This window comes from Puma concolor, chromosome E1 (genome assembly GCF_028749965.1).
Source record: "Puma concolor isolate L17-30 chromosome E1, mPumCon1.1.hap2, whole genome shotgun sequence".
Lineage (NCBI taxonomy): Eukaryota > Metazoa > Chordata > Mammalia > Carnivora > Felidae > Puma > Puma concolor.
Genome location: NC_141680.1, coordinates 39,845,474 through 39,858,966, shown reverse-complemented (window position 1 = coordinate 39,858,966; position 13,493 = coordinate 39,845,474). Strand labels below are relative to the sequence as shown.

Genomic DNA, 13,493 nt, shown 5'->3' with positions numbered 1-13,493 from the left:
AAGCGTCCGACTTCAGCCAGGTCACGATCTCACGGTCCGTGAGTTCGAGCCCCGCGTCGGGCTCTGGGCTGATGGCTCGGAGCCTGGAGCCTGTTTCCGATTCTGTGTCTCCCTCTCTCTCTGCCCCTCCCCCGTTCATGCTCTGTCTCTCTCTGTCCCAAAAATAAATAAACGTTGAAAAAAAAAATTAAAAAAAAAAAAAAAAAAAAAAGAAATGCTTTGTCTAGAAAGCTGGTCCGTACCCTCTTTCTGAGTCTGGTCCAACCCCCCACTTCCAGGGCCTCCCTAGGTCAGCCTCGTCCATCCTGACACCTCTTTACACTAGGCCCTCAGTACTGATGCCAGTGCCCTTTTGTCCGGCCTGGGTCCCTCCCTTTCCAGGGCTTTCTGCGCTTCTGTGGTGACAAGTGTTCTGTGCGGGTTTATTTCAACCTGAGGCTCGAATACCTCCAGAGGGCAAATAGAGGTTATTATGTGGATACACGAGGCAAGGGAAAATAAGAATAACAGGTGATGTTATAGGAGCCCTTCCTGAGTGCAGACCTCATTCTATGGCCTTACGTTTAATTCACCCACCTACCGCCCAGGAGGCAAATGTTTCTAATACTGTCTTGGAACAGAGAGGTGAAGAGCTTGCCCAACGTTGCAGAGCTCATGAGTGACAGAGCCAGGACAAGAACCCAGGTCTTTCTGCCTTTGGAGTCCAAGGATTTAACCACTATCTCATTGTGGAGAATGAGTGGCATATTGGTCCAGACAGGGGGTGCTTCTAGACAAGTGATTTTCAGCTTTATTGTGCAAAAGAATCCCCTGATAAGCTTGTTCAAATTAGGATTTTGACCCAGCAGGTTTGGGGTTGGGGCCTAGGATTCTGCATTTCCAATGTGCTCCCAGGTAATGCAAATGCTGCTGGTCCGTGGGGCATATTTTGAGCAGCAGGGATCTAGAAAAACATTCTGGGGTCTCATAAGGCTTCATGGAATGGGGGTGGCAGTGAACGGGATGCTCCCTCCCCCAGTAATCCCACCAGCACCTCCTGGGTTGGACCCAGCTGCCTGGAGCACCGTCCTGACAAGCCTGGCTGGCCAGGCCTCTCCGGCAGGCCCCGCAGGGTGCCCTTGGTTGCCTGCCCCAGCATTTTCACCTGCCAGTTGGCTGGCATTTGATGGGTCGATGGTGACAGCTTAGCCGGAGTTCCTGTCCAGAAACGTCTTGAGCTCAGCCAAGGTAAATGCTGTCCCGCTGTCAGAAATGAAGTGCCTGGCCGGCTCCAGGCATGAATAATTGAGGCAGAAGAGACATTGTAACAGCGGACGTTTAGGATGGAGCCGGGGTTGGTTTTGAGGAGGCAGCCTCCACGATGAAAACCTGTCTTGGAAACGTCCCACAAAATCATCGTAATAGCTCCTACTTAGCAAGCACCTACTGTGGACCAGGCACTGGGCTAAGAGCTTCACATTGATGTGTTGTGTCTAATCCTTTCAAGAAGTCTGTGAACGACGTTACTGACGAGGGACTGAAGCTCAGAGAGGAGAGTAACGTTCGGCACCAGCTACTGTGTAGTGGAGCCAGCTTTTGAACTTGGGTCCGTCTGACTCCGCAGACCCTGCACTTGATCCTAGAGCAGTGGTTTCCTTTCCTTTTCTTTTCTTTTCTTTTCTTTTCTTTTCTTTTCTTTTCTTTTCTTTTCTTTTCTTTTCTTTTCTTTTTTTTTTTCCGGAGCAGTGGTTTTCAAAGTGCACCCCGTGGAACCCTAAGGGTTCGCAGAGGTGCTTCCTGCATGGACTGCCATGGAATGGAGGGTGGTGGAGAAGGAAGTCGCACAGCAGGCCGGGCTCCAGGCCCTTCTTTCCTTCCCCCAGAATGGCCGTACTTTGATGTGATGCATGTATTAAGTTTCCACGGAAGATTAATTGGAAGAAAGGATTTCATGACCAAGAATGTTTGAAATCTACATCATGCCGCCTCCCAGAACGAATGTGGATTGCGGAGCGGGGCTTTTCAAGGAAACAGTTCTCTTTGGTGGGCTTGCCAAGTCATCTGGCTCAGGCTATGCCCCCGACCCTCTGTGAGGTCAGGCCACCACTGTCATGGCTTCTAGCCTGCAGTCCACAGTGTCTGGAGGGCCGCCCTCAGGGGTAGTGGGACTTCCCCACAGACCGCAAGTCAGTGACAGGCCCGAACCGGGTGAACTCCTGGGGCAAGTTCACTGCCAAGCACGGTCTCTAAATCCTTTTTGAGAGACGTGTGTGTATGGATTACAGTGAAGAAGCCTGCAGTCTGGCCTGCCTGGGGAGGCTGCTTAGGACCTTGCTTGTATTAATTAGGATACACATTCAGCTATTTAAAAAAAATTTTTTTTTCAACATTTTTTATTTATTTTTGGGACAGAGAGAGACAGAGCACGAACGGGGGAGGGGCAGAGAGAGAGGGAGACACAGAATCGGAAACAGGCTCCAGGCTCCGAGCCATCAGACCAGAGCCCGACGCGGGGCTCGAACTCACGGACCGCGAGACCGTGACCCGGCTGAAGTCGGACGCTCAACCGACTGCGCCACCCACGCGCCCCGACATTCAGCTATTTTAATAAATGCTCAACTGATGATGGACTTGGGCACGAGAGTTTATTCTTCTCCCACATGTAATAGTGTGAGCATAAGTAAGCAGGCTTGACATAGCATCTCCGTGGTGTTGGGGACCCAGCTTCCCTCTATCTTGCTGTTCTCCCCTCGACAACTTATGTCTTCTGTGTTGTGGTCCAAGATGGCCCCCCTTTCCTACTGAGGACAAGCATCCTCCTGGTCTTCCATCGGCCAGCCAGACATTGTCATGTAGCCACACTTAACTGAAAGGAGGGCTAGGAAACATAGTCTTAGGTGGGTGGCCATTTGCCTAATGAAAACTGGAAGGGGGGGGCACCTGGGCGGCTCAGTCCGTTACACGTCCAACTCTTGATTTTGGCTCAGGTCATGATCTCATGATTCGTGAGATCGAGCCCCACGTCGGGCTCTGCACTGACAGTGAGGAGCCTGCTTGGGATTCTCTCTCTCTCTCTCTCTCTCTCTCTGCCCCATCCCCTGCTCAGATGCTCTCTCTTTCTCTCTCAAAACAAATAAAATGCAAACATTAAAAAACCCTGGAAGGTTCTGCTTCTAAAGGAAGAAGGAGAGAATGGTTGTTGGGAAACATTTATCCAACTCTGTCACGGGTGAACTTCCTACATCAAAACTTTCCCCTCTGTAGTCAGTCAAGAAGCCATCAGTGACTGGCTTTATAGAAGAAAAACATGGCGGCCTGTGTGTCATCAGGGAAAAGTCTCCCAGAAATTGAGTTTCTCACTTGTCTCTTCCCATTCATACTCTCACGGTCTGTGCCGGAGAAGGACATCTGGGGTCTCTCTGGATGACCCTCTGATCACCCCATGAACAAGACACTTCTAGTTAGTGCCCTTTTGGTTCCGAGGAGCTATTTGAACTGTGTCAGGAGAAAGGTTTATAGTGAGGGGTAGAGGCGCATCTGGGTGGCTCAGGTGGTTGAACGTCAGACTCTTGATCTCGGCTCAGGTCGTGAAATCAGGGTCTTGGGATCAAGCCCCGTTGTCAGCTCTGTGCTGGGTGTGGAACTGCTTGGGATTCTCTCCCTCCCTCTCCCTCTGCCTCTCCCCTGCTTGCGCTCTGGCACACGCTCTCTCTCTCTCAAAAAGTAATATATATTTACCGAGGGCTAGAGACCTACCGTGGGATCCAAAGACTGGAGATAACGGACAGCCTGACCTCAGAAACCCGGAAATCAGTCAGAAACCAGGGCTGCTTTCTCTGTGTCTTCAGGCCCACCTCAGTGCTGGCCTCTCTCTCTTTTCTTTTTTAATGTTTTTCTTTATTTTTGTTTTTGAGAGAGAGGCACAGAGTGCAAGCAGGAAAGGAGCAGGAAGAGAGGGAGACACAGGATCCGAGGCAGGCTCCAGGCTCCGAGCTGTCGGCACAGAGCCTGACGTGGGGCTCGAACCCACGAACCGTGAGATCAGGACCTGAGCCGAAGTCGGACGCCCAACCGACTGAGCCACCCAGGCGCCCCGATTCTTGTCTCTTTTTTTACTCACCCAGCATCTATTTATTGAAGCCAGATGCACATGAGGTCTTCCTTCTCCTTTCTGTGGACAAGCAGTCACGCTTAGGACACAGTCACCCACGTTCTGCGCTTGCTGCCCTGACGGACTCGCCCCTACTCTGCTGTGTCTCAGCTGGTGGAGCCGAGGGCACCTCTTCCTTGCTCCGAGAGCGACTCCCTAGCTACTTTCACTTCCTCAGAGAAGAGCTTGAGGAGTCAGGGGACTTCCTCCTGTGGGCAGGACGTCCCGGCTATGGGATGCTTTCCACAGACTTGGAAAGTCTTCCCAGAGGAAGCAGCTGTTTCCTTCACACGTGGCTTTTGTATCACCTGCCACTGGTGCTCAGGGAGGATGCTGTCCTTGTCACCAGACCACGCATCCTCGGCACAGCCTCCGGCCCCGTCGGCTGCGGGATCCTTGTGACTGAACGCATTCAGCAGACAGATCCCAACGCCTGCCAGGTGCCAGGTGCCAAACCCTGCACTAGGTAGGTGCTGGGGGGTGAGGAGATGAGCATGACGTGGTCCCCTAAGCTCTGTGTCCCATAAAGGACCCACGCTGGTCCTTCGGATGTGAGAAGTTTTAACCAATGACTGAAAAGTGGCCCACGGCACCTTCCAGTGGGGCAGTAACTTAAAGACCCGAGAAACAACAGACAGAGGAAAAGCCATTGTCATGGCGCGTGACTGCCCCGGTTTCAGATGGGGCCAGTGAGACGCGTCCCTCGTCACCCCACCCTCTGCCGTCTTAGCTGAGGCAGCAGAGACGTGTTAGCATCTGTTTGGGCTTTCCGACCGCAGAGCGTGGCTTCTGCCCAGGCCCCTCATGTCTGATGCGTGGAGATTTGGCAAAAGCTCTCACTGGTGAGTCCCAGGAAGGAGGTAATGGACACCAGACCCTTCTCCAAGCCTCCAAGCAGCGGTTTTAAACACAGGTCTGCTCAGGTTCCTAGCTGAGCGCTGCATCTGGTTGACTCCCACCACACCGGCGGGTGTCTGGACCCCGTCTGGTGCCGCCTCGCTTTGTTGGGTAACACGATCCCATTCTGGACACCAGCATGCGTGGTGGTAGAAACAAAACAGAGGATAAGCAGGTCTTCGACGGGCTGTGCTTTGTGACCGTTCACTCGTCAGCACGTCCTCCAATAAAGCCTATACTCTTGTGCTTAACCACCGTAGCTAAAGGCAGAGCTCACCCGTGTGGGAATGGTCTCACAGGAAAGGTAGGTGTGAGGATAAGAAGCCTAAAAACCAAGTAAATCATCACAAGTGTGCAGCATATTGGGAGGGAGAAATCCAGGGTGGGGTGAGTAATGGGAGCATCAGGGAGGTGCTCTGAGCTAGTGATTGCTGACTTGAGGCCTAAAGGAAAAGGAGGACTCAGCTCCTGAATGGAGTGGGAGAGAGGTTTTGAGGCCCAGGAGGTGCCAAGGCCCTGAGGCAGACAGCACTTGGTGATTTCAGGAAGTGAAGAAGCCCAGCGGGGCTGAAGCACACAGGGTGTGAAGTACATGGGGGTGGTGGGTGGGAGCCAGACTACCATGTATCAGGAAGGGCTTGTGTTTTCGTGTCACAGAGGGCTGAACGAGCATCCCTCCAGAATATCATTGGGAACCCAGGTTCCATCCAGCTCATCACTTCACCGTCCTTACGTGGCTCTTGTCCTTATCCTCACAAGATGGCTGTTGAAGCTCCAGTCATCTTCTCTACATTCCAGGCAGGAATAAGGAGAAGGGCAAAGGGAAGAGGGACAAGCAGTCAAATGTGAGCTGCACGAGAATCTTCACTTATTAGCCAGCCTATAGCACGTGGTAACCCTTAACACATCCAGGGAATGAGGTGTTTTAGCTGGCTACATCGCTGCTTGCTACAGGCCCAATGTTCTGTTAGCAAAGAAGAGGAGGGAGTAGATATTGTATAGGCATGTCCAGAGTCTGCCCCACAGGGCCTTGTAGGTCATGGTAAGGAGCGTGGTCTGCATCCTGATACAGCTGGGGAGCCATAGATTGTTCTAAGCAGGGCGATAACATGGAAGGGGGAGACGACTCAGGGTTGCCCTACTTGAGCCACAGCAACACATATCTTTCGGCCTACATAACAGTTTTCTAGAACTGCTCTAACGCATTGCCACAAACGTTGTGGTTTAAAGCAACAGACATCTATTCTCTCCCGGTTTGGGCTGCTGGGAGTCTGAAATCATAGTGTCAGAGAGGCCATGCTCCCTCTGAAGACTCGAGGGGAGAATCCTGCCTTACCTATTCCTAGCCTGGTGGCTCCTGGCTCTCCTTCGTGTTCCTTGGCTCATCAGCTACATCACTCCAATCTCTGCCTCTGTCGTCACATGGCCTTCTTCCCCGTTACCCTGTGTGTCTATATCCAAATCTCTCTCTCTCTCTTTTACAAGGACACCCACCATTGGTTTTAGAGCCCACCCTAATCCAGCCTGACCTCATCATTTTTTTAAAAGTTTATTTATTTATTTTGAGAGAGAAAGAGAGCACGAGCAGGGGAGGGGCAGGGAGAGAGAGGAAGAGAGAGAATCCCAAGCAGGCTCTGCACTGTCAGCGTGGAGCCCGGTGTGGGGCTCGAACCCATGAACCATGACCTGAGCCAAAACCAAGAGTCGGACATTCAACCAAGTGAGCCACTCTGGCACCCCCCAGTCTGATCTCATCTTAACTTGATTATGTTTGCAACGATTCTACTTCCAAATAAGGTCTTACTCATAGGTACTAGGGGTTGGGACTTGAATATACCTTTTTTGTAGGACACAATCCTGGAGGGCATGCAAAGGGACTAATGTGCCATCTAGACGCTGCTTTGCTCTCTTGGGCTGCTCGTTTCCCCCTCACCCGTAAAGACAGCCCAGAAATTAGGGAGGTGGGTTTACTTCCAAAATTTTGACCCAGTGCCAGGTGCGAGGCAAAAGGAAGGGGTCTGGGCTCCTGGCACGGGGCTGTCCTCACCTTGGCAAATACGTCTTCAGCTCTGAGGATGTGAGGGTCTTCAGTCGCGGGGGCAGGGGCAGCCTCACCCATCCCTGCGTGTCAGTGGCTCATAGCTTGGGGTGGGGGGAGGCATGGAGGGAGCAGACATTTAAATAATGGGCTGAATGGTATCTAAACTTGAGTGCCTTTCTTCCAGCAGGCAAAATTTTAGGCTCACTGATGCCCTTTAATAAACCACTTTTTTGTCTGGAGTAAGTGGGGGGAAATGCAGGCTGGAGCCATGGCTGTGGCAGGTGGTCATAGCTGACCCTAAACTGGCTTCAGAGTTGGGGTCCTTCAGACTGCCCAGTGTAGTGCTATTCAGGTCCCCCTCCCTTTTTGCTTTGAGGTGGAGTAAAAACTACTCACACGTGAGTCCCAGGAAACAGGCTGGGGGCCATCACACTCGTCTTCTGGGCACATCTCTTTGCATAAGTTGGTGTGCATAGAGCTTCGTTTCTCGGCGGGTGATTTTTTTTTTTTCTGTTTTCATTTTTTGGGGGTCAAGATGGGAATCCTCCTCAGAGGTGGAGGAGAGCTGAAGGTGCAGGGGGCAAAGACATGTGGCATCTGATCCCCCGGGGAGTGGGTGGAAGAAGCAGACCCTGAAGGAACTGCTTTCCCAAGGGAGGCTGTGAGTTCTGGGCATCAGCACAGTGGCTTCGGTGCCCATGGGCGGAGCTAGGAAGCAGCGCTTCCTCCTCTGGGTCCCCAGGGTGGATAACCGGTGGCAATGGGAGGTGGCATCATTGGCACGAGCACTGGCCCTTACCCCAGGGGTGGTGGCATCAGGGTGGGCCCCTCAGGTGGTCTTCTGAGTAAAACCAGAAATCCAACAAAGGTGGGTCCATGTGACCCAAATAGCACACATGAGTCACCTCTTGAGAACTCCCGTGGATGGCGGGGGCTATTTGCAAAGGATGGATGTCCTCACTGGGCAAGTAGCGGGGAGAAGATCGATGAGAAGGTGATGGTTTAAGCTGAGCATTGAAGAAGTGGGGATCTGCTGGGGGGAGAAGGCAAGGAAGGTCGTTCCAGGCAGGAGGATCGGCATGTGCAAAGGCATGGGTGACCACTGGTGGCCTGAGACTGTCAGGGGAGTCTGAGCTGGTGAGTGGGTGCACAAGGCTGCACGGGGCATGAGAGAAGGCAAGAGCAGCGAAGCTAGAGACGGTGGAGCTGGCTCCTGATGAGACCTCGCATGTCAGGGTTGGGTTTGGGTTTTGTCTGGAGGACGGTGGGAGCCCCAGATGGCTTGTGAGCAGAGCGATGTGGCCTCGCACGTGTTTTATGTGTGTTTGACAGCCGCGCTGAGGGTGGGTGGAGGGGTGGGCAGTCTGGAGGCCGGAGGGAAGGAACCAGGCAGTGGCGGTGGAGATCGCCCCCTCCCCGCCACACCATGTTTCTTCTGCTCATCTTCCCCATCCCCCCACCCTGCCCTGACCCCAGGTCCCCAGAGCATGTCACTTGTCAGAAGAGCAGAGTCTGCCTCTTGGCGGGTGGAGAGAACAGGCATCCCTCGTCCCTGCTCATGCTGGTCCCGGGGCAAGAGCTGGCTGGGCAGCTGGCGGCTTGGCAGGGACAACATGGTCTGCTCTGATGTGTCTGCAGCCACTGCCACCGGACAGCCTGATTAATGACCCGCCGCGTCCAGGTCTCCTCACGGGTCAGCAGCCCCGTCTCGGCAGCGGCAGCCAAGCGAACCAGCCTGCTCTGCCTCCTTCCCCCCGTGGCTGGTGCTCCCAGATGGGCTGAAATGCTGTGACATCGCCTCCTCCCCTGGCCCTGCCACCCTTTCTGCTAACTATTCCCTGTCCTCTTAAAAGTCCTGGCCCTAAATTCTCCCGTGCAGAAGAGGCTTTACAGAATGAACTCCCAGCCTGCCGCGTTCTGGCTTGTTCTCTATCCTCCCCGCATCGGGCGCGTAGCAGAAGTTAAAAATATGTCTCGAAGGAACCATTGCTGCTTCTCTACCCTTTCTCTCTGCGGGAAGGTCTGTGTCTGTGTGTTCCATTCGCATAAGTCCCACCTCCTCCATCAGACTAGCGATTTCCCAAGATCAAGGGTCGGCCTCCATCTTTGGGCTGGTGGCTTCTAAGATTCATTTTTTTTTTTCTTTTTCCTTAAGCAGGGTAACCGCAGGGCAAGGACTGGGTCTCCCCTTCAGTCCGGGGGCTCCCCAAAGACAAGAGCTCTGTTTGGGGCTGCCTTGTCCGTCTCTCCCTCATGTCCCAAGCTGAGCTCTGCCTTGGGCGTGCTCTGTGGGTACTCAGGGGCCACAGGGAAAGCCTCCTGGCCTGTCTGGGAATGGCAGGGCTAAGCGTGGGTACAGCGGGTGTGGATTTGGCTGGGGCCAGAGCCATTGGGGCATGGCGAGGGGCTTGGTACTGAGCTGTCGTCTGGGGCCAAGGGGAACCCAGGACATCCAGGCCTACACGAGCCTTCGAGGCTACAGGCCCAGTGTCAGGGAGGGCTGTGACTTCGCATGTGTGGGGGGGGAGGAGCAGAGGATGGCTCCTGGCCACCTGCTCCTCATACCTCCTGTGGGCTCTGTCTTGGTTGTGTCAGGAAGACAACCACAGCTACTATGTGTCCCGTCTGTACGGCCCCAGCGAGCCCCGCAGCCGGGAGCTGTGGGTAGACGTGGCCAAGGCCAACCAGAGCCAAGTGAAGGTCCACAGAATCCTCTCCAACACTCACCGGCAGGCTTCAGTGAGTATGCCAGACCCTGGCAGCACTGCCCTGGGCTGGGAGGCTGGGGGCCAACCCTCCATGCCCGCTCAGTGGGCATGGTTGTGACCTGAGGTCTGTGATCTGGGAGATGCGTTCCGGGGAACCCTGGGAGGGGGGGCGGTGGCCAGAGTTAAGGTGGCCACCTGTGGTCCTGGGGGCTTGCCCTGGACGTGCCTGCCCCCTACGTTGTCCAGACAAGCATGGGACAGTGTGGGCGCCCAGCCTCCTGGCCTACAGCATGGCCCATGCTGACTCTCTCCCGTGCCCTGCAGAGAGTGGTCTTGTCCTTTGATTTTCCTTTCTACGGTCATCCTCTGCGGCAGATCACCATAGCAACCGGAGGTAAGGCTGTGTTGGTGGGACTGGGGGAGATTTGGAGTCTCAGCCAGAACGTGAGGGACCTACCTGGGGAGGTTTATTGGAGACAGGGGTGTATAGAGAGACTGGGGAGGGTACCGCGTTGGGCTCTCTCGGGACCTCACTCTCAGGAGAGAGAACAGTGTGTGTGTGTGTTGGACCACCTTCCTGATGTTGGCTGACTTGCCCGTGTGTGTGTGTGTGTGTGTGTGTGTGTGTGTGTGTGTGTGTCCCTCTGGGTCAGCTCAGGCTAGCGTGGGCAATGCCTGTGGTCCCTGAGCTTCTGAGTCTGTGAATGAGAGAGAGGAGGAGACTTCACGAGAACGTGATTCTTGGGATCAGGCTCCTTGTCGAGATGAGGGGCCCATCTTTGATTCCTGTGCCCTTTCCCAGGGACAGGGAGAGGTGGGAGTTCTGTGCCCACCTGGAGGGGCAGGGAGAACCTTCTCTGGTCTGGGGCCCTTTTGCTCCACACACCAGACCAAGAGCCCAGCAGGTGGGGGTTGGGGACAGAGGTCCAAGATTCTCTTCCAGCCCCACCTGCACTATCCCTTCCTGCATAAGGAAGCAACCTCTCTAGGCCTTCTCTAGTGACTTCTATGCATTTGTCCGCACCCCAGGCTTCATCTTCATGGGTGACACGATCCACCGGATGCTCACGGCTACTCAGTATGTGGCGCCTCTGATGGCCAACTTCAACCCTGGCTACTCTGACAACTCAACAGTCGCTTACTTTGACAATGGTGAGAACAGATCTCAGAGTTTAAGTTACCTGGCTCCAGGGCACAGCCCCTTTAGCAGAGCCCAAAGTCTAGAGAGGACAAGGCACTTACCCACGGTCACACAGCAAGGCCACCACCCCACCTTCCCGTGTTCAATTTCCTCATCTAGAAGATGGCAACAAGATGCCTGCTACCTAGCAGGGTCTGACGAGATAACAAAAGAAAAGTGCTTGGCTCTTAGCAGAGGTGACAAATATCAGAGACCTTCGTTGTTTCTTACTCTCACCAGATTGTCCCTTGAGCACCCAATCACCCTCAGACCTATGTGGGCCGCCGATTCCGCGGGGCCCTCCTTCCTGCACTACCTTCCTGTCCAGCCGGGTCTCTGCTCCCCTCCCTAGGGACGGTCTTTATTGTTCAGTGGGACCACGTCTACCTCCAAGGCCGGGAAGACAGAGGCAGCTTCACTTTCCAGGCAGCTCTGCACCAAGACGGCCGCATTGTATTTGGCTACAAAGAGGTGAGTGAGCTTAGCTGCAGAGGTGGCCGGGTCTTGGAGTTTTTCATTCAGCAAATATCTGTAGAGAACCTGCAACGTGCCAGGCATAGGCCTCGGTGCTGGGCAGACAGCAGTTAATGAGATGGCCATAGGCCCTGCCCATGTAGAGCTAGAAGTCTGGTTGGGGAGATGGACAGTAATTACAGGGACAAATGTAGAATCACCACTGTGACAAGTGTTCCTAAGTCGAGGTGCCTGGTGCGAAGGGAGCCTTTCATGACGCCCTTCCTTCCTTCCTTCCTTCCTTCCTTCCTTCCTTCCTTCCTTCCTTCCTTTTCTTCCTTTCTTGTTTTCTTTCTTTCTTTCTTTCTTTCTTTCTTTCTTTCTTTCTTTCTTTCTTTCTCTTCCTCCCTTCCTTCCTTCCTTATTTTCTTCCTTTCTTGTTTTCTTTCTTTCTTCTTTCTTTCTTTCTTTCTTTCTTTCTTTCTTTCTTTCTTTTCCTTCCTTCCTTCCTTCCTTCCTTCCTTCCTTCCTTCCTTCCTTCCCTCCTTCCTTCCTTCCTTTTCTTCCTTTCTTGTTTTCTTTCTTTCTTTCTTTCTTTCTTTCTTTCTTTCTTTCTTTCTCTTCCTCCCTTCCTTCCTTCCTTCCTTATTTTCTTCCTTTCTTATTTTCTTTCTTTCTTCTTTCTTTCTTTCTTTCTTTTCCTTCCTTCCTTCCTTCCTTCCTTCCTTCCTTCCTTCCTTCCTTATTTTCTTCTTTCTTGTTTTCTTTCTTGTTTCTTCTTTCTTTCTTTCTTTTTCTTTTCCTTCCTTTCTTTCTCTTTCTTTCTCTTTCTTTCTTTCTTTCTTTCTTTCTTTCTTTCTTTCTTTCTTTCCCTTCCTTCCTTCCTTCCTTCCTTCCTTCCTTCTTTCTTTCTCTCTTTCTCTTTCTCTCTTTCATGAGGCTTTTTACCTGAGCAGAGGTCAGGGGAGGCTTCCCTGAGGAAAAGAGTTGAAATCTGCAGGATGTGTAGGAGTTAAGGAATCAAAGAAGAGAGAGAAAAGCACACTCAAAGGTCCTCTGGCAGGACAGAGCATGGCTGGTACAAAGCATAAGAAGAAGACAGCAAGACTGGAGGGGAGAGTGGGGAGCAATACAGGGCAGGAGAACACCCAGATGTGCCTTTGAGAAAGGTCACTCTGGCTTCAGAATGGAGAACAGGTTGTTGGTGGCTCAGAGGAAAGGTTGGGAGATGGTTTTGGAGAGAGAGGTGTTGCCGGCTTGGAGTAGGGTAGGGTAAGATGGAGAGAACTGGACAGATTTAAGAGCCAGTTAGCAGGCTAATTAATAGGAATCAGAGATGTGTGAGGTGGAGGAGGGCGGAGATGAAAGAAAGGGTGACTCCCAGGTTTCCGGCCTGCGTGGAGGTATGGCAAAGAAAAAGGAAATGTGCTGGAGATGGTTGGAGTAGACTTGCAATTTGAATGGGGGCCCACTGGATTTGAGATGCCCTTGAGTCCTCCAAGAGGTGGCACGGAGCAGGCAGAGGGGTGTGGAGGTCAGAGGGGACGTCCAGGCTGGTCCAAGGGTGTTTTGAGGGGGTAGATGGAGCCTCTTCTCCCCGGCTGCAGATCCCTATGTCTGTCCTGGAAATCAGCTCCTCCCAGCACCCCGTCAAAACAGGCCTGTCAGATGCCTTCATGATTCTCAACCCGTCCCCGGAGGTACCAGGTGAGTCCCCAGGGGTCCCGTGGAGCGCTCAGCGGGCTTGGACTGAGCTCCGACTGACCCAGACTGGGTTGGGGGCGGGGGGACTGGCAGTGGTGGAGGTGGCTGGATGGCTGATTGCTGAGGGGCGCTGAAGGAGGATGAAACACATAATGAGTTCTAATTTTCCTTCATTAAAGCAGAGGAACCATTTTTTCCCAATGAAATCTCCAGTGGGAGGCGACGCTCTGGGTTTGGAGGGGAAGGGGAGCCACTCAGCACCACATCCACTTAGAAATTCTCCACAGGCACCAGATTAGAGTTTTTGAGTCCTTCCAGAACACAACCATGATTACATCCCTACCCCACGTGGTAGGAGCATCACCGGCGGTTCAGGGGATG

At 53.2% G+C, this 13,493-nt stretch overlaps 1 protein-coding gene across 3 annotated transcripts in view; it reads left to right on the top strand.

Annotated features, from left to right (window-relative positions):
* PLXDC1 (plexin domain containing 1) overlaps positions 1–13,493 on the top strand; it is a 62,672-nt gene that overhangs the window by 19,176 nt on the left and 30,003 nt on the right. For all 3 annotated transcript variants that reach the window (XM_086687174.1, XM_086687173.1, XM_086687175.1), the window contains exons 3-7: positions 9,663–9,806; positions 10,100–10,169; positions 10,805–10,927; positions 11,308–11,426; positions 13,016–13,115. In XM_086687174.1, the coding sequence (XP_086543300.1) occupies positions 9,663–9,806; positions 10,100–10,169; positions 10,805–10,927; positions 11,308–11,426; positions 13,016–13,115 (556 nt within the window). The remainder of the gene's footprint in view (positions 1–9,662; positions 9,807–10,099; positions 10,170–10,804; positions 10,928–11,307; positions 11,427–13,015; positions 13,116–13,493) is intronic.